This window comes from Rhinatrema bivittatum, chromosome 5 (assembly GCF_901001135.1).
Source record: "Rhinatrema bivittatum chromosome 5, aRhiBiv1.1, whole genome shotgun sequence".
Lineage (NCBI taxonomy): Eukaryota > Metazoa > Chordata > Amphibia > Gymnophiona > Rhinatrematidae > Rhinatrema > Rhinatrema bivittatum.
In genome coordinates, this window is record NC_042619.1 from 224280645 (window position 1) to 224300266 (window position 19622).

At 47.1% G+C, this 19622-nt stretch overlaps 1 protein-coding gene across 2 annotated transcripts in view; it reads right to left on the reverse strand.

Moving 5' to 3' along the window:
- Positions 1 to 8867: 8867 nt before the first annotated feature.
- Positions 8868 to 19622, reverse strand: part of MAP3K15 (mitogen-activated protein kinase kinase kinase 15) — a 257005-nt gene continuing 246250 nt past the window's right edge. For both annotated transcript variants that reach the window (XM_029603361.1, XM_029603362.1), the window contains one exon: positions 8868 to 10433. In XM_029603361.1, coding sequence (XP_029459221.1) covers positions 10352 to 10433 — 82 coding nt within the window. In that variant the 3' untranslated portion in view covers positions 8868 to 10351. The remainder of the gene's footprint in view (positions 10434 to 19622) is intronic.

The following is a 19622-nucleotide window of genomic DNA, read 5'->3' on the forward strand; positions in this document are numbered from 1 at the left end:
ATGCCCAGCATGCCACTATCCACGTAGGGTCCCCCTTCAGTCTTGTAACATAGAATTCACGAGCAAAAATATAAAATAAAACGCAAGAGAGCCCAATTCTGCGGGGTGGTAGGCGGGTTTCCTGAGGACTAACATCTTGCTGTCCTAGGAGAACACCTGTTACAGGTAAGCAACTCTGCTTTCTCCTAGGACAAGCAGGATCGTAGTCCTCACAGATGGGTGAATACCAAGCTACAAGCTGCTCCCTGCAATGAACACTACCAACCTACACTGAAAACAGGTGCCATCGGGAACAAGAACACCTGTGGTGCTGTTGGTAAAATAGAGAGGCAGCCTGATCCCAAATCATGGGCCTTAGGTAGGGAGAGTTAGGTTTAAGCCTGGAAGAGGTTGTGAAGGACAGATTGGCCGAAGCTACTCTCTTGTCGACCATTCTTGTCCAAGCAGTTGTGGGCAGCGAACATGTATAGAGAACTCCACGTCTCAGCCCTGCAGATTTTGGCGACAGGAACCGCCTGCAAGTGGGCTACTGACGCCACCATATCCCTCACAGAGTGAGCCTTAACCCGACCTCCAAGCTTGAAGGCCTGCTTGTGCATAGCAGAAGGAGATAGAATCTGCTACCCAATTGGACAGAGTCTGCTTGCCCCCTGCAATTCCCAGTCTATTCTTGTCGAAAGATATGAAGAGTTGAGTGGATTGTCTGTGGCTTGCTTTGCCTTCTAAATAGAAGAATAAGGCCCTCTTGCAATCCAATGTGGGTACAGCCTGTTTGCCCTGGTGCAAATAGGACCTTGGGGGGAAAAAAGGTGGGTAGAACGATGAACTGATTGAGATGAAAATCAATCACCACCTTAGGCAGGAACTTGGGATGCATCTGCAGGACTACCCTATCCTGAAAGGACTCTTGTGTAGGGTGGATTCGTAACCAAGGCCTGAAGCTCACTAACCCTGCAAGCCTAAGTGACCGCCACCAGGAAGAGGAACTTCCAGGTGAGGAACTTCAGATTGCAGGAGTGCATAGGCTCGAAAGGATCTCGCATGAGCTGCACCAACACCACATTGAGGTCCCAGGACACAATAGGAGTCCAGAGGAGGGGAGGCTTCAGTTGAAGCAGGCCCCGCATAAAGCGTCCTACTGTGGGCTGCACAGACATGGTAAGCACTGATGGTGCTCAGGTGTATCCTGACAGAGTTGGTTTTTAGCCCAGCCTTGGAGAAGTGCCATAAATATTTCAGCAAATTCAGAGTGTGGCAAGTGAATGTATCTAAGCCATGACCCTCGCACTACAGAACCGCCTCCACTTCAGTTGCTAAGACTTCCTGGAAGCTACCAGCACCTGAGACAGGTTGTCAGAGGTCCAGGGGCTGCAAGACTTAAGCGCTCAACATCCAGGCCGTCAAGGCTAACGCTCGGAGGTTTGGATGGCGCAGTCTGCCCTGATCCTGTTATCAGATCGGGCACGGTCACCAGACTGGTCCCGAAGGAGTAGGAACCAGACCTTGCTGGGCTAGTATGGGGCCATGAAAATCATGGTTCCCCGGTCTTGCTGGAGTTTCAAGAGAGTCTTCATGACCAGCAGAAGAGGAAGGATATATGTACAGAAGACCTGTGCCCCAATGCTGGGCAAAGGTGTCCAAGGTTGGAAGTCTGTCCGTCCTGAACAGGGAGCAGAAATCGCTCACCTTGCAGATGCAGGGGGAGGCAAAGAGATCCACACCCGGAGTTCCCCACTGGCTGAAACTCCCGGCTGCCACTGACTGATAATGTGACCACTCATGTGGATGAAACGTACGGTTCAGACGGACCACCACCACATTCATTGCTCCGGCTAGATACACCACTTTCAGGAACATACCCTGCAACAGAGCCCAGGACCAAATCTGTACTTCCTCTTGATAGAGAAGGAATGACCCTGTGCCTTCCTGCTCGTTGATGTATCACATTGCCACCTGCTTGTCTGTCCAAATCAGGACTGCCTTGTGGGACAAGCGGTATCAAAATGCCCAAAAAGCATAACAAATCGCCTGAAACTCCAGGAAGTTTATCTGGTACATAGATTCCTTAGCCGTCCACCGACCCTGCTGGTGGAGGTCGTCCACATGCACCACCCACCCCCAACCGTGGGGGGAGGCATCGGTGGTAAGTACTACCTGAGGCGGAGCAACCTGAAAAGGGACTTCCTGCTCCAGGTTGGATAGAGTCTCCCACCAGGTCAGAGAGTCCTGCAGAGAAGTTATGATGTAAACACATGCCTCTAGGTCCTGGAATGCCTGCAATGTCCATTGCACCTCTGCTCATGCTGGCAAATGGGGTGTCATGGACAGATGCAGCCATCTGTCCCAAAAGACAAAGCAGCAGACAAGTAGAAACCTGTCGACGGCTATGGACCAACCCCACCAGTGATGACAGGGCAAGTGTGCAATCACGGGACAGAAACGACTTGGCCTGAATCAGGTCCAGTCTGGCTCCTATGAAGTCCAGATGGGGGTAACAGGCTGAGGTGGGTCTTGGGGTAATTGATGACAAACGTCAAAGATTGCAGCACTTGGATGCTCAGACTTAGAGTGCAGCGCTCCCTGCTGTGAGGTGCTTTTGACCAGCCAGTCATCCAAGATGGGGAAACATGTACCCTTGACATCTGATGTGCGCCCCCACCACTGCCAGGCACTTGGTGAAGACACGAGGGGCTGAAGTCAGGACAAATGGCAGTACTCAATACTGGCAGTGAGCTCCTACCGCAAAGCGAAGATACTTCCTGTGACGTGGTAAGATCACAATGTGGGAGTAGGCATCCTTCAGGTCAAGGGAGCAGAGCCAGTCTCCTCTTTTGATGAGTGAGATCAGGGTGACCAGAGAGACCATTTTGAACTTTTCCCTCTGAAGGAATTTGTTCAAGGCTCTGAGAGTGAGAATAAGGCGTAGGCCTCCAGTTCTCTTTGGTAGTGGGAAATACCTCGAATAGAAACCTCGACCCTGCTGCCGGACGGGAACAGGTTCTACTGCTCCTGCCATTAGCAGGGGTGAGAGCTGTGTCACAAGTATTTTCTGGGAAGCGGATGAACCCCACGATGGATGTGGGGGATAGTCCATAGGCCATCCCATGAATTCAGCCGATACCCCTGGTGAATGATTTCTGAGAACCCACCGGTCTGATATAACGAGGGGCCAGCGGTGGGCAAAGCAAAGCAGCCTGTCCCCAGCTGGAGGGCAGGAGGCCAGGAATATGGTGAGCTGACTCACACTTCCTCGCTCCCAGTCAAAACCCTGGTGTGGGGCTCTGCTTGGGGGCTGGCTGAGGGGGGGGATCTGCTGCTGGTGGGAATGACCCCAGAAACCAGCTCGGGGTATATGAGCCCACGCGGCTGGAGGGTAATACTTCCTTTAATGATAGGATTTCCTCGAGCCTTATCGCGAGGACTTCCTGATGGAGGATGGCGGATTGGAAGCGCTAGCTGATAACTGCTGAAGGGTCTCATGATGGTCCTTCAATTGGGCTACCGCATCACTGACCTTGTCCCCGAAGAGATTCTCTCCCATGCAGGGCAGATCAACCAGCTTCTCCTGCCGCTACCCTTGCCACTGTCTCAAAAACATCGTAGGTGGACATCATCTCGTGTTTTCCTACCTCCAGACCCTGCTGTACTACCGCAGAGAATGCCTTTTGTTGCTGGTGTGGCAGGCGTTCCGATAACTCCTGGACCTGTTTCCACAGGTTACGGTTGTATTGGGTCATATATAATTGGTAGGAAGCAATGTGGGTGATAAGCATAGTGACCTGATATACTTTTCAACCTAGGGCAGCCAGCGCCCTGTGATCCCAGCCCAGAAGGGTGGCGGCATGGGTGCGGGAGCGCTTGGTGTTTTTGAGAGCAGACTCTGCCACAACTGATTGGTGAGGGAGGTGGCACCTCTCAAATCCCAAAGCCTGTTGGACCAGAGAGATGGCATCTGCCTTCCTGTTATCCAGAGGATCCTGATACCGGGCGATCCCAAATCCTAAGGAGAAATTCCTTAAAGATATTGTGGACTGGGACAGCCACTTATCTTCTTTGGGGCATCGACAAACAGAAGGACTTCCAGCATCTTAACTCGAGCGTCCTCTTTGAGGAGCTGAAATGGGATTGCTTCAGCCATGGCCCAGCCAGAACCTGCAAAGGAAAGCTCTTCCAGGGGAGACCTATGCCTCTCATCTGGTGGCAAAGATTATGATGGGAGATCACCCAAGTCCTCAGAAGAAGACTCTGAGGTATCTCCCCAGGGGTCATATGGGCCCTCTTCCTGGGTAAGGTCCCTTGGGGGCCTGCGTGGATAGACCCTGTCTAAGCTCTTCTGTCTGGGCACAGAGGTTCCCGACAGCCCAGGAACAGGATTGGGGAACTCTGGTCTCCAGACTGGCGGAACCAACGGCACCAGTGGCTGCAGCAAATCTTCCTCCTTGGAGGATGCAATAATGGGAATTGTTCCGGAGGGGACATCAGTGGCTGCTGGGGGACTGAGGGTCCCTGGGCACTGGTTGCATGACGCTCTAGCAAGGGTGCCAAAAGCGATGGTGCAGGCTCTGGCACCGATATGGGGGCCAGTACGGGGGGTGGTTCGATATCTTGCAGGGCTTGGAGCACTGCCATTTGGACCCTGTGGTCCAACTCCTCCTGGAAGTCTGGTGAAGCTAGGACTGATGGAGGAAGCGGCGTCACTGGAGCCTCCTCAGAGCCTGGCACCGATATCAGTGGGGAATGCCTGGGACTGCCGGGTCTGCCAGAGAATGAGAACTTCACCATGGGATCGCATTGTGGCGGCACGGCAGCTGCCGGTGCCGCACCAGTTCCAGAGCTGTCTGCTGATGGCGCTTGCAGGACTTTTCGCAATGCTCGGCCCAGTCTTTCCCCGGTGCCGAGGAAGCTGAAGAGCCTGATGTCTTTGAGATCAGAGATGGCCTATCACCGGCTCCTGTCTCCCTGGACAAACCTGAGGGGCCAAAGTGTTTCTCCATCTTACCCAGCCAGGCATGACAGCCCTTGAGGGTCAGCTGATCGCACAAATTTACACCCATGGCTGTCGTGTATGCCCCCAGGCAGAGGATGCAAACCTTGGGTGGATTGGTAATCAACATGGTCTGCGAGCACTGGGGGCACTGTTGAAAACTGAACGATGTCCTGAAAAACAGCCGGTGAGTGGTCGATGGCCTGTGGTCACGGAGGAACGACACCCCAGGAATTGACTGCAATGAAAGGCAAAAGTAAACCTACTATGCTGCTGGAGGGACACTGACTGGAGAAGAGGGACCCACTGCTGAAAACACTGGAAAACCAGGTAAGAAAGTTGAAGAAAAAAATACTATAAGAGCAGAGTTGGCTCATGGGCGAGGAGCTAACGCGTAGAAAAAAAAGACTGAAGGGGGACCCTGCTTGCACGCACGGATAATGGCATGCTTGGCGTGCCAGTTACAGTTCTAGAAACTTTGACAAAAGTTTTCCGCGTCGGGCTCCATCTGATGTCTGCCATCTGTGAGGACTACCATCCTGCTTGCATATGAGTAGCTGCTAGATATCAACAGGAGGGTGTAAGCATAGTGAAATGTGTATGCCTGTTAATATGCAAGCAGTGAATATGAAGTGGTGCTACTGCTTCAGAGAAGTCTCAGGATTCACTAGGGGCCATGCTGCAAGCTGAAGATGTAGCTGAATCCCATCTGGTATAAGGCAGCTTTTAGAAACCCACTTTTATATATGTGCAACTGCTCGCCAGAAGCAAGAACTGTGGTTTCTTGGTTGGTGGTGCTGGGGTTGTGTTCCTGTAGTCTGGTCTGAGGTGGATACAGGTAGCACTGAAAAGAGGCCCTGCACTACGTGATGATGGCAGCTTTCTTTCAAAGGAGGACATTTTGGGAGTAAGATCTGGATCTTGGTTGAAGCTGAATAGTTGGGGAAAACCTCAAAGGATGTCCATATTTAGTCGGTTAGTGAGAGGCAGATACAAAGTTTAAGCCCTGCTCCTAGGATGCTTGTCTCTTTTTTTTAAGAACATTCTGGGTCAGACCAAGGGTTCTTCAAGCCCAACAGTGGCTAATCCATGTCACATGTACTGGGCAAGTACACAAACATTAGACAGATCACAAGCTACTATTGCTTATTAATTACCATAATAGTTTATGGATTTAACCTCTAGGAACTTATCCAAATCTTTTTTAAACGCAATAACACTAACTGCTGAAACCATATCCCCTGGCAATGAATTACAGAGTTTAACTGTTCGCTGAGAGAAAAATAAATTTCTTCGATTTGTTTTAAATGAGCTACTTGCTAACTTCATGAACTGCCCCCTGGTCCTTCTATTAGCTGAGAGAGTAAATAACTGATTTACATTCACTTGTTCAAGTCCTTTCATGATTTTGTAGACTTCTATCATATTTCCCCCCCCTCCCCCTCCCCTCAGTCGTCTCTTCTCCAAACTGAACAGCCCTAACTTCTTTAGCCTTTCCTCATAGGGCAGCCGTTCCATTCCCCATATCATTTTGGTCGCCCTTCTCTGCACTTTCTCCAGTGCAGCTATATTCTTTTTGAGATGCGGTGACCAGAACTGCACACAGTATTCAAGGTGCGGTCTCATCATGAAGCAATACAGAGGCATTATGACATCCTCTGTTTTATTTTCCATTCCCTTCCTAATAATTTCTAACATTGTTTGCTTTTTTGATCGCCATAGCACAGTGGGCCAACGCTTTCAATGTATTATCCAATACATAGAAATGACGGCAGAAGAAGACCAAACGGCCCATCCAGTCTGCCCAGTAAGCTTTCACAGTTATTTTTCTCATACTTATGTTACTCTGACCACTGAGGGTCAGGGCTCTTATTGGTAACATTTTTGGTTCTAATTTCCTTCCACCCCCGCCATTGATGTAGAGAGCAGTGCTGGAGCTGCATAAAAGTGAAGTATCAAGCCTAATTGGTTAGGGGTAGTAACTGCCACAACAAGCAAGCTACTATTAACTCCTTTTTTTGAAGGAGTTAATAAACTCCCAAGCTTGTTTACTCAACCTGTGCAATTTAGTCCTTGTTGGTAGTTGTCTGACTAAATCCTCTTATCTTCATTCCCCCCTGCCATTGAAGCAGTGAGCTGCGCTATATATGGGCTAGATTTTAAAAGCCCTGCACGCGTAAATCCTGCTGGATTTATGCACGCAGATTTTGCATAGGCTGCCAGCGCGCACAAAGCCCAGGGATGCGCGTAAGTCCTGGGGCTTTGTAAAAGGGGTGGGAGGGGGTATGTCCTGGGGGTGTGGCTGGGGTCAGGGGTGGTCTGGGGCAGGTCCAGGGGCGTGGTGATGGTTCGGGGGTGGGCCGGCGGCCCCGAGTCCCACGGCCCATGCCGGGGGATGCCGAGGCGGCGTGCAAAAGGTAGGGGGGGGGGGGATTTAGGTAGGGCTGGGGGTGGGATAGATAGGGGAAGGGAGGGGAAGGTGGGCGGACGTGGAAGGAAAGTTCCTCTGAGGCCGCTCAGATTTCGGAGTGGCCTCGGAGGGAATGGAGGCAGGCTGCGCGGCTCGGCACGCGCAGGCTGCCGATTTTTGCGCAGCCTTGCGCGCGCCGACCCCGGATTTTATAAGATACGCGTGTATCTTATAAAATCCGGCGTACTTTTTTAAGATCTACCTCAGCATGTATTCAAAGTGAAGTATCAGGCTTAATTGGTTTGGGGTAGTAACCGCCGCAATAAGCAAGCTACTCCCATGCTTATTTGTGAATGCAAATCCTTTGTCCCACATTTCCTCTTGCCGTTAAAGCATAAAGCAATGTTGGAGTCGCATTAACCATGTGTATGTTTATTGAATAAGGGTATTAATCACCACGTAGTAGCCGTCATTCCTGCAAGCCTCCCCCCATGCCTCTTCTCTTCATTCACATCCTCAAGACTTTATGGATCCACAGAAGATGCCTACATCTTTTTCCGGGGTGGTAACTCCTAAGATAGAACCAATCATTGTGTAACTACAGCAAGGGTTATTTTTTGCTATATGCATCACCTTACAGTTGTCCACATTCAACTTTATCTGCCACTTGGAAGCCCAATGTTCAAGTCTCGCAAGGTCCTCCTGCAATTCATCACAATCTTCTTGAGATTTAACTACTCTGCATAATTTTGTGTTGTCTGCAAATTTGATTACCTCCCTCATTGTACCCCATTCTAGATCATTTATAAATATATTAAAAAGCACCGGTCTAAGTACAGATCCCTGAGGCACTCTACTGTTTACCTTTTTCCACTGTGAAAACTGACCATTTAATCCTACTTTCTGTTTTCTAATCAGCTTGCAAGCCACAAAAGGACATCACCTCCTATCCCATCACGGTTTAGTTTTCTTAGAAGCCTCTCATGAGGGAGTTTTACGAATGCCTTCTGAAAATCCAAATACACCACATCTACTGGTTCACCTTTGTCCACATGTTTATTCACCCCTTCAAAAAAAAAATGAAGCAGATTTGTGAGGCAAGACTTCCCTTGGGTAAATCCATGCTGGCTGGGTCCCATCAAACCATGTCTATCTAAATGTTTTGTGATTTTATTCCTTATAACAGTTTCCATGATTTTTCCCGGCACTGAAGTCAGGCTCACAGGGATACAGTTTCCCGGATCACCCCTGGATCCCACAGCTCTGGGGCAAGATATTTAAATCACCAGCTTTGGCTGGCTAAGTACCAAACTTATTGACCTTGAATATGACTTGGAGGGGGAGCTGTAGGCCTTGTTTTCACTTGATCTTTTGCTCGGCAGGGGAAGAGGTTTGCAGCTGCACCGTAGAGCCCTGCACTTGTCTCTGTACAGTTGAAGAATGAAGACAAAACTAGACAGTGAGGAGAACCAGTTTCAGTCAAAACAGCAATTTTTTTTTTTTAATAGATACATGGAGGAGGAGAACTATACAACACCTACAGCCAGGCACATAACTGGTGTACATTTTCACATTGTGCAAAAGTGCTCTTCCATTACAAACACTGTGTGTCTTAAATTTACAAACATGGAGCAAGAGCTAATTCTTCTTACAAGGCCACTGTATTAAAGTGCATTAACATTGCCTGTAAACATATGCTAATTACTGTATTATCTGACACTTAATGGTATGCAAATTTAGTTTTACATTAGCTTGGTAATGCTAGGAAATTTAACACTGATGTTATTGTAAAATCTTAACTTGCCCAAGGTATACTTTGTTTTTTGCTTTAATGGGGATTCTGTTCATTTTTGTACATTTTAATGTTATTTTTCTGTTTCGCTAATGAACTGTTTTGTAGCTCATTACTTCATTAGCAGAAGATTTTAAGTTAAAGCTGTTGGGTGTTATGATAGTAACTTTCAAACCTGCATACGGCCACACATTGGTGCATTTACATCAGCCCACTCCCAGGGATGCAGTCATTTTATAACATAGGTGTGCATATTATAAAATAGTCTGATTATGCACACATGTGCCAAATTTTAAGTGGGTGCACACAAGTGTGTGTGCAAATGTTGTTTCTACTGTATAAGTCGGGGGGATTTTTAAAGGGGCAAGCTCTGAACCTATTCCCAGTTTGTCCCCAGTTGAGAGAGGTCCTCCAACCCCCCCTCCCCCCTTTGATAGCCTTCACTTTCATTCGTTTGCCCTACTCTTTAAAACTTCAGATCTGCCTATTTTTCTTTATTTTTTTTTACTTAGACAAAATTTTGTGGCAGGGCCCCTTGGTGCATGCTGGATCTCTTAAGTATTTATGTGCACATCTCAGGTTCAAACCCTGAAATGCCCCTATCCCACCTGCACCCGAGATGTGCATGCTAAGGGAGATGCACGTGATTCTTGACAGCTTTTAAAATCCACTCAGTGCAGGTGCTGCATGCTCACTTTTTTCGCCCATCCCCTAATTATGCTTCTTGTGCTTTTAAAATTCATATATAAAAGTGCTGTTAAAATGAGTACATTTTCTTGCATGCAGTAAGTGCTTTTCTTACTTACTGGAATACTTTTGCACTATAGTACATTGGCCTCCGAGACAGAGCTGTAATTATAGAAAGAATGTAAAATGCAATTTTGTTAATGAACTTAAAACATCACAGCACTAGCTGTTAAAAACCTAGTGTAGATGGAGACTAGAAAGGCTGACTGCTCTAGTGTTCTTTCCTGATAAATGTAGCAGTACAATCACAGTTTCTTAATTGGGAAACAAAATGAATTCTGCTACTCTACAGGCCACCGATTTACAATGGTCAAAGTACTAGGTGCACAGAATAAAATCTATATACAGATATACAACACGATAAAATAAATTATGGATGGAGTGGAATGTTGCTTTAGGCTGCCATGCTCCACGATAACTAATCGTCCATGTCTGATGTTGTCTTGACAGGTTTTCTGTATTTCACTATTGCTTTCCAGAGCCTGCAGAGAAGTCCACCCCTAAAACAAAACAGCAAAGGAAAAAAAACAGCAGAGACGTGAGCATGGGTCCTGCATAGAATTCTTTACATGCTGGTGTAATCCTGCTGTCCAACATGAAATGAATACCAGGGCTCTGCTGTAGGGCAGTGCCTGGCAGCAGATCACTGCAGGCAGTGCTCTGGTGCAAATGGAGGAGGTTTGAGTAACTGCACTCTGCCAGTTAACCACTTTCTTAACCAAATGCATGCAAATTATCTAGTCTGTGTTGTTTCAAAAGGTTTGTGGCCCTCAAGGACCAGAATGTTGCACCTTTGACCAAGGGCCATTGCTAACATTGGTTGAATGTTTGCAGCCTGTGCCTCAGGTGTGGTAGGGTCAGTGCTGCTGCTGCTGCTGCATCTGGGTATGAAATTACTACTGAAATGCGGAAGGCAGCAGCTATCAAGGAAGATGGTGATATAATTATATCAGGCATGAAGACAACTGAGATGTTTTCACAAAAAAAATGTTGTGGCCTATAACTCATAAGGCAGGGCCAGAGCAAGGGCAGTTAAGCCCAATATCCAGTCTCTGATAATGGTTAGTATGGGTCACACATTCCCAGCAACATCCCAAAAAGTAGATCTATTTCTTGCTCCTCACTCCGAGGGCTATCAATGGCTTTTTCTAGTCTACCTACCTGCCTAATAATGTTTTATGGATTTTCCAGATCCCTTTTTATACTTTATTTTTTATTGAATTTACAAAATATGAAACTAGAATATCTTGCTACTGACAAAGGACTTCATGATGAAATAAATGTATAAAAGAAAAACACAAAAGCAAATCCAACTATATCATAAGTCCTTAAACTCAGGAAAGTCTGAGCTTGAATTTAACAAAGAAAGAAGAGTAAAAAGAAATCTAAAAAAAAAAAAGGAGACCCAACATTACTAATTAGGGTCCCTGAGCACACTTTTTGGAAACTAAGAAAAAGCACAATTGAGAAGGCTTGAAGAAAATATATTTAACATTATTCAACTGCAAAATATATTTTCAAGGAAATCAAATTATGAAAGAGGCCCCCAAGGACCAAAACCTTAGCAAGAAATGTTTTCCTACGGACCTGCATGGCCTTAAAAAAGTCAAGAAAAAGCCAAACCTCCTGTCCATAGGATAAAACTGCTGTATTCCTAAAGAAAAGCTTCATTATAGTGTCTCTATCTTGGAAGAAGGCAAACATAATGAGAAGAGTTGCTCTAGCTCAGAGGTTCCCAAACCTGTCCTGGGGGACTCTCAAGCAGTCGGGTTTTCAGGATATCCACAGTGAAAATGCATGAGACAAATTTGCATGCACTGCCAGATGGTGGAAACTATCAAAGAGCAACATTACTGACATAGGCATAGTTTAATGAGACAAAACAAACATGGATTTAGCCAAGGGAAGTCTTGCCTCACCAATTTGCTACATTTTTTTTGAGGGTGTAAATAAACATATGGATAAAGGTAAGCCAGTTGATACAATATATCTGGATTTTCAGAAAGCATTTGACAAAGTCCCTGATGAGACATTCTCAAGAAATTAAAAAGTCATGGGATAGGGGCAGTGTTCTTATTGTGGATTGGGAACTGGTCAAAAAATATAAAACAGAGCGTAATCCAAATGGTAAATTTTTCCAGTGGCGAAAGCTGAATAGTGGAGTGCCTCAGGGCTCCGTTCTGGGACCACTGCTTTTTAATATATTTATAAACGACCTGAAAATGGGAACAAGTGAGGTGATCAAATTTGCAGACAACAGAAAATTATTCAAAGTTGTTAAATCACAAGAGGATTGTGAGATATTGCAAGAGGTCCCTGCACCATTGGGAGACTGGGTATGCAAATGGAAAATGAAATTTAATGTGGACAAGTTTAAAGTGATGCACTTAGGGAAGAGTAACCCAAATTATAGCTACACAATGCAAGGTTCCACATTAGGAGTCACCATTCAGAAAAAGGATCTAGGTGTCAAAGTTGATAAAGCGCAGTTGCTTACCTATAACAGGTGTTCTAGGACAGCAAAATGTTAGATTCTAGAAGCCTTGACATTCATGCAAGATCCCCCTTCAGTCTTGTAACATAGCCAAAAAATACGAGTGAAAAATAAAATAAAATGTATGATGCCCCAACTCCAAGGGGGTAAATCAATACAGAGGGTAAATTATTAACAAAAACTCTCTGATTATCCTTGTAAACATATCACACAACAGAGAGATCACATCATCACATAATGTATAACCATTTATTAAAGTTCACAGCACATACCTACATAAACATATTAAAAACTAAACTAACCCATTCATTCCACAATCACACACATCCCATTATTTAAAAACATTTCTACACAAGAAACACTCTATGTAAATTTTCAATTAAATACATTCAATTAAATATCTCAGTATGAATACAACAATATCAATATCAATACAATATTTAGGTGTGTTAACTCTCATTGAACTGAAGCTCTTATTAACATTTATTTTTAGATTTTTTTATATACCGGTGTTCCTGTATTAAAATACATATCACATCGGTTTACACTGAAACATAAAATTATGCCAAGAGGCGGTACATATAACAAGGTTATAGAACTTGGAAACAGGGAAAACTAGATTCAAAAATTAACATTGAGAAAATTGTAAAGTCTCTTTGAGTATCCAAATCATAAAATAAGGTGTAACTGTCAAAGTTAAATGTGATCTGCAGAAGGGATTGGAATCAATGTCAAGAATCAATGTCAAGTAATATAAAAGACATGAATATTGCGATGGTGAGAAAATCTTAATAGCTGGAGGTGAAAAAAAAAAATGATCATAGTTCTGGAAAAGCTTGGCTAAAGAGCCAGGTTTTAATTTTCTTTTTGAAGGAAGCGTAGCAGATCTCAAGACGGATGTCTGGCCGGAGCATGTTCCATTGGACGGGTCCTGCTAAAGAAATGGCACGTTTCTGATGTAAGGATATTGTTGAAGATACATAGAGTGTGCCTTTATAAGCTCCTCTGATAGGTCTAGTTGAAGAGTGAAAACGAAGTTGGGTGCTTAAGTGGAGACATCATTGTCCAACAAAAGACGTCTTCGTTTTCGCCTAAACTTTCAACATTCTAACGGCTCTGCCGATGTGGCGCTTTTGGAGGTGGTATTGACCAGCGTTGAAAATTTGTAAGTTTTGAAATTTTTATTATAGAAGTGGTGGAGGTGTTATTAGAATATTATTATAAGATTTGTTTTTTGATATTTATTGTCGCTTGTTGTAGATGTGGGTCAATGGCTATATGTGTCTGGTTTGAGTGGTGTGTATACAGAAGGTAATTACACTCTGGCTACAATTGTATCGTGGTGCAGTATAGAGAGATATTTTATATGAGGTAAGGTTTTGGGTTTGTTGATTGGGGTATGATTAGAACAGAGGGAGTTGAATTCTGTTTAATAAAGATGTCTGCTTTATATTTTTAGTGTGTGGATACATTGTGAAAGAACTATGAGACACAGTTAATCAACAAATAAAAGCTCTTGTGTAAGATATATATATATGATTATGAAGGCTAAAGTGGTCCACTGTGTGATTAATTAGTTCCTGAGGAAGCCTAATCAATAGGCGAAACGAAGACATCTTTTGTTGGACAATGATGTTAATAAGAGCTTCAGTTCAATGAGAGTTAACACACCTAAATATTGTATTGATATTGATATTGTTGTATACATACTGAGATATTTAATTGAATGTATTTAATTGAAAATTTACATAGAGTGTTTCTTGTGTAGAAATGTTTTTAAATAATGGTATGTGTGTGATTGTGGAATGAATGGGTTAGTTTAGTTTTTAATATGTTTATGTAGGTATGTGCTGTGAACTTTAATAAATGGTTATACATTATGTGATGATGCCAACTCCAAGGGGTGGCAGGTGGGTTTCCTGAGGACTAACATTCTGCTGTCCTAGGAGAACACACATTACAGGTAAGCAACTGTGCTTTCTCCTAGGACAAGCAGGATGGTAGTCCTCACAGATGGGTGAATACCAAGCTCCAGGCTGCTCCTGGTGACAGCTAAGACCAACAGTTACTGAACAAGGTGCCAAAGGGCACAACAACAACTGCAGTGCTGTTGGTCAGCAGGGAGACGGCCTGGATCCAAACGGGTCTTAGGTAGGAAGAGTTGGGTCTAAATCTGGAAGAGATTGCAGAGGACAGATTGGCTGAAGGCACTGTCCTGTCAACCATCCTTGTCCAAACAGTAGTGGGCAGCGAACGTGTGTAGGGAACTCCATGTCGCAGCTTAGTAAATGTCAGCGAAAGACTCAAAGAGCTGAGTGGATTGCCTGCAAGCTGCTGTGTGTTCCAAATAGGAAAGCCAAAGCCCTTTGGCAATCCAAAGTATGAAGAGCCCATTCCCCCAGGTGGGAGTGAGGCCTTGGAAAGAAAATGGGCAACACAATGGATTGACTGGTGAAAATCAGTCACAACCTTAGGTAGGAACTTGGGGTGAGTACGTAGGACCACATGATCAGGAAAATACTTCGTGTAGGGCGGATACATGACCAAAGCCTGAAGCTCACTGATTCTGAGCCAAAGTGATCACCACTAGGAATATAAGCTTCTAGGTGAGGAGCTTCGGGTTGCAGGAGTGCAGAGGCTTGACGGGAGGACGCATGAGCCACGCTAGGACAATGTTGAGGTCCCAGGACACAACAGGAGGCTTCAGTTGAATCACACCCCTTATAAAGCGACCTAATATAGGCCGTACTGAGATGGGAGCACCAACAACACCCCAATGGTACACACTAACACCACTGAGATGAACCCTGACTGAGGTGGGCTGAAGCTCAGACTCGGAAAGGTGCCACAAATAGTCCAAAAACTTGTGGAAGGGGCATATGAATGGATCTAAGCCATGCCCCTCACACCAGGCAGAGAACCTCTTCCATTTTGATCTGTAAGACTTTCTAGAAGCCACCAGCACCTGGGAGATGTTTTCTGAGAGATGCAGGGGCTGAAGGACTAGGCGCTCAACATCCATGCTGTTAAGACCAACACCCTGTGGTTTGGATGACACAACACGCCCTGGTTCTGAGTGATCAGATCAGGTGCAGTCCCGTCTGATGGGATCCCTGATTGACAGATCCCGAAGAAGAGGGAACCAGACTTGCTGGGGCCATTAGGGCACCACAAGTATCATGGTCCCCCAGTCCTGTTGAAGTTTTAGAAGAGACTTAAGAGGAGTGGGAGAGGAGGATACATGTACAGGAGGCCCTTCCCCCCGGTGAAGGGAGAAGGCGTCGGAGGCTGGATGACCATCCCGTGTGACAGGGAGCATAAATTGCTCACCTTGCAGTTGTACAGAGAGGTGAAAAGATCTACATCTGGGGTTCCCCACTGGTGGAAAATCTGGGCCGCCACCATCGGGACCACTTATGCCGCTGAAAAGAGTGGCTTAGATGGTCCACCAGCACATTTATAGTCCCAGGTAGGTATGTTGCCTGCAGCGACATCCCCTACGACAGGTCCCAAGACCAGAGTTGCACCGCCTCCTGACAGAGGAGGAACAACCCGTGCATCCCTGTTTGTTGACATACCACATTGCAACTTGGTTGTCCATCTGAATCAGAACTTCCTTGTGTGACAACCAGTCCTGGAAACCCCAGAGGGCATAACGAATCGCCCAAAGCTCTTAAGAAATTTATCTTGTAGAAAGCTTCCTGAGCAGTGCAGTTACCTTGCGTGCAGAGGCTATCTACATGGGCTCCCCAGCCCTGAGGAGAAGCATCGGTAGTAAGGACTACTTGGGGCAGGACGGCTTGGAAGGGGATCCCCTGCTTCAAATTGGAGAGACTCTCCCACCAGGACAGAGAGAGGTGGTGGTTGATGGAGACACAGGCCTCGAGGTCCTGGGATGCCTGCTGCAATTGGGACTGCAACGTCCATTGTGCTCTGCGCATAAAGAGACAGGCTAGCGGAGTAACATGGACTGAGGCTGCCATGTGGCCCAACAAGCGAAGCAGAAGGCGGGCACTTACATTCCGACTGCTGCGCACGAAAGTTGCTAATGAAGCTAGGGCAAGAGCCCGATCGCGTGGCAAGAACGCTTTCGCCTGCACCGTGTCTAGCCTGGCTCCTATGAAGTCCAGCCAGGGGGACAGGCAGAGGTGAGATTTTGGGTAGTTGATAACAAAACCCAAGGACTGCAGGGTCTGCATCATTAGAGTTAAAAGCATCCACTGCCCCCCGTGCGAGAGTCGCTTTTGACTAACAAGTCGTCTAGGTACGGGAAGACTTGTACGCCTGAGATGAGTGGCCACTATTCCCAGGCACTTGATGAAGACTCGAGGGGCTGAGGGCAAACCAAAAGGCGGTACCCAGTACTGATAGTGAGCTTTCCCCAGTATCAAGTGCAGATACTTTCTGTGCCCAGGGAAGATGGCAATGTGGGCATAGGTTTCCTTGAGATCGAGGGAGCAGAGCCAGTCTCCTCTTTTGAGGAGAGGCATCAGAGTGCCCAGAGAAACCATCTTGAACTTTTCTCTTGCGAGAAATTTGTTCAAAGCCCTGAGATTGAGACTGGGCGCAAACCCCCAGGTGGTGAAACTCGGCCAGAATCGGGCATTGTTTTTATGTCTCCACTACAATAAAGCATTTTAAAGACATCCGGCATCTATCATTTTGTTTTATCCTCACAGCTTTTATAGATCACCTTCCTCACTGCTTCTTGGGTCCTGCTCTTCAGAATGAGGAAATACCTTGAATAGAACTCCTGGCCCTGCTGAGGGCGAGGAACGGGCTCCACCGCTCTTGCCATGAGAAGGGCGAATACTTCGGTCCAAAGTATGACCTGCTGGGCGGATGAACTCCACGATGGACATGGGGGAGAATTCTCTGTAATACTTCTGAAACTGAGACGGTACCCTTGACGAACTATGGTGAGGACCCATTGGTCCGAAGTGATGGTTCCCCAGTGGTGGCCGAAGTAAAGAAGTTCTCCTCCCACTGGGGGATCCAGCGCTGGAGGTACGTCCTGCTGACCCATGCTCCCTCACTGCCAGTCAAAAGCCCGTAGCTGGGGCCAGCTGGGGCCTGGGTGCACGCTGCTGGTGGGAATGGCCCCTGGAGCTAGCACGGGGTGTGCGAGTCCAAGAGGTGGGTGGATAATATTTCCACGGCCGGTAAAAGGACTTGCTGGAGCTTGGCCTGGAAGATTTCCTGGCAGAGGAGGGTGGGTCTGAAGCACTAGCAGAGAATTGTTGGAGGATTTCGTGGTGATCCTGCAACTGAGCTATCGCATCTATGATGGAGGCATCGGTGGTCGCTGGAGCACTGAGGGCCCCTCGGGCAACGGTTGCGTCAGGAGGGTGCCGAGAAGGATGTCCAGACACTCAAGCAGACACTCAAGCAGGGGTGCCAAAATAGATGACTTGGGGACCAGTGGCGGAGGCGGCTCAATGCTCCGCAGAGCTCGGAGCTCTGTGTTCTGCGGTCCAGTTCCTCCTGAAAGTCCGGTGAGGCCAGGACTGAGCGGGGGGGGGGGGGGGGGGGGGGGATGAGGCATCACTGGTGCTTCCTCGGTTCTCTGAGAAGGCACGGTGCCTGGCACCAATGTCGGTGGGGAACGCCTGGGATTCTCGGGTTTATCGGAGGATGGGGCCTCCATACCACGGGGTTGCTTCTAGAAACTTTGACAAAAGATTTCCATGCCAGGCTCCATCTGATGATGTCACCCATCCTGCTTGTCCTAGGAGAATGCCTCCTAGCTCATGACATTTTATTTCCAGCACTAGCTTTGTGCTATTGTAACTGGATGTAGGGTCCTGCTGTACTCCCAGCAGTCCAATAAAATAGAATGAGACCTAAAAAAAGAAATTACAGTCTGCAAATTACTGCCTCACTAGTCATCAAGGAGTCATTTCAAGTATGTCAAAACCATCTTAATTTTCAAAACCAGGAGTTCCTGTTCATACCTCATATCAGTCCAGACAAGTTCATGCATCCCTACCAGCAGATGGAGGCAGAGAACGAAACTTTGAGGCACTGCTGCATAACAGAGTGCCACCTGCAGAACCTCAGTATTTCTCTGTCTCCAGGAGATGGTAGAGGTGCATTACCTGCATTGTTAATTAAAAAAAAAAGAAAAAAAGAAGTCTAGTGTTAGGGAGAAAGAAAATTGGAGCTCCCAGAGGTGTTAGGTTCCTGTGTGGGCCATCCATCTGGTTGAGAAGGGCGAGTGGGGGGTTGGATATCCTCAGCCAGGTTCAACCCTTGATTCCAGGGGGAGGGAAAGTCAGGGGTCCTGGTTCCCTTGCTCCCTCTGATGGCCTTCCACCCAAGCCAGCCTGCTGCAGCGTCCTGGAGCCCCAGAAACAGGAAAGTATGCCTTTTGGGTGTTTTTTCTGGGGGCTCAAGAAGCTGTGTGACTTTAAGGGCTGCCTGTTTGCTTTTTTCTCCAATGGTGCAGCTGTGTTGGCTCGGTATTGGGGTGAGGAGGGAGCAGTGCGGCTCGAACTGTTTTTTCAACACCCAGAGCTGGGACAGTGGTGGTGGCTTTATTTTCCCCTGCTTGGTTTATTTTTAGCTGTGAGCCTCGCCACAAGCCATGCCGTCGCTTGCTGAGTGCGGGAAATCCTGTCGGGCCTGTGGGAGGAGGTGCCACAATGCGGCCCTTCTCTGCCCTGTCTGTGTCTCTGGAGGCGAGAGAGCCTTGGCACAGACTTCAGGGGGCAGGCCCTGTGCAGGAGGCCCTGGGGGGAGGTCAAAGAGACGGAAGCCATTTTGGTTCCCCGTGGCAGGAGTCCTGCGATGGTTGGGAAAGGCAGGGACTCCCCTTCTCCGCTTTCTCCTGTGCATCAGAGATCTGAAGGTGGGGCAAATGTGTTTATGGGCGCAGGGGAGGATTCAGCACCCGCGGAGCAGGAGAACTACGGCGGATTTTCCTTTGCTGATGCATGAGGCCTATCTTGCCAGGCAGGAGTAAGCGGCTAAGCAGCCAGCCTCTCAGCCGACCCGAGGCAAGGTTAAGAATTCTCGGGCTGAGGCCCCTCCAAAGAAGCGGGGGCATTTTGTGTCTGTTGGGTCTGGATCACTCAATCGGTTACTATGTTTCCTCCTAGGATTCCAATGGTACTGATCCGCAGGACCCGCAAGTGGACCAGAGCGCTGGTCCACTGGGGGACCTGGATGTGAACGAGGTCTCTCTGGCAGACGG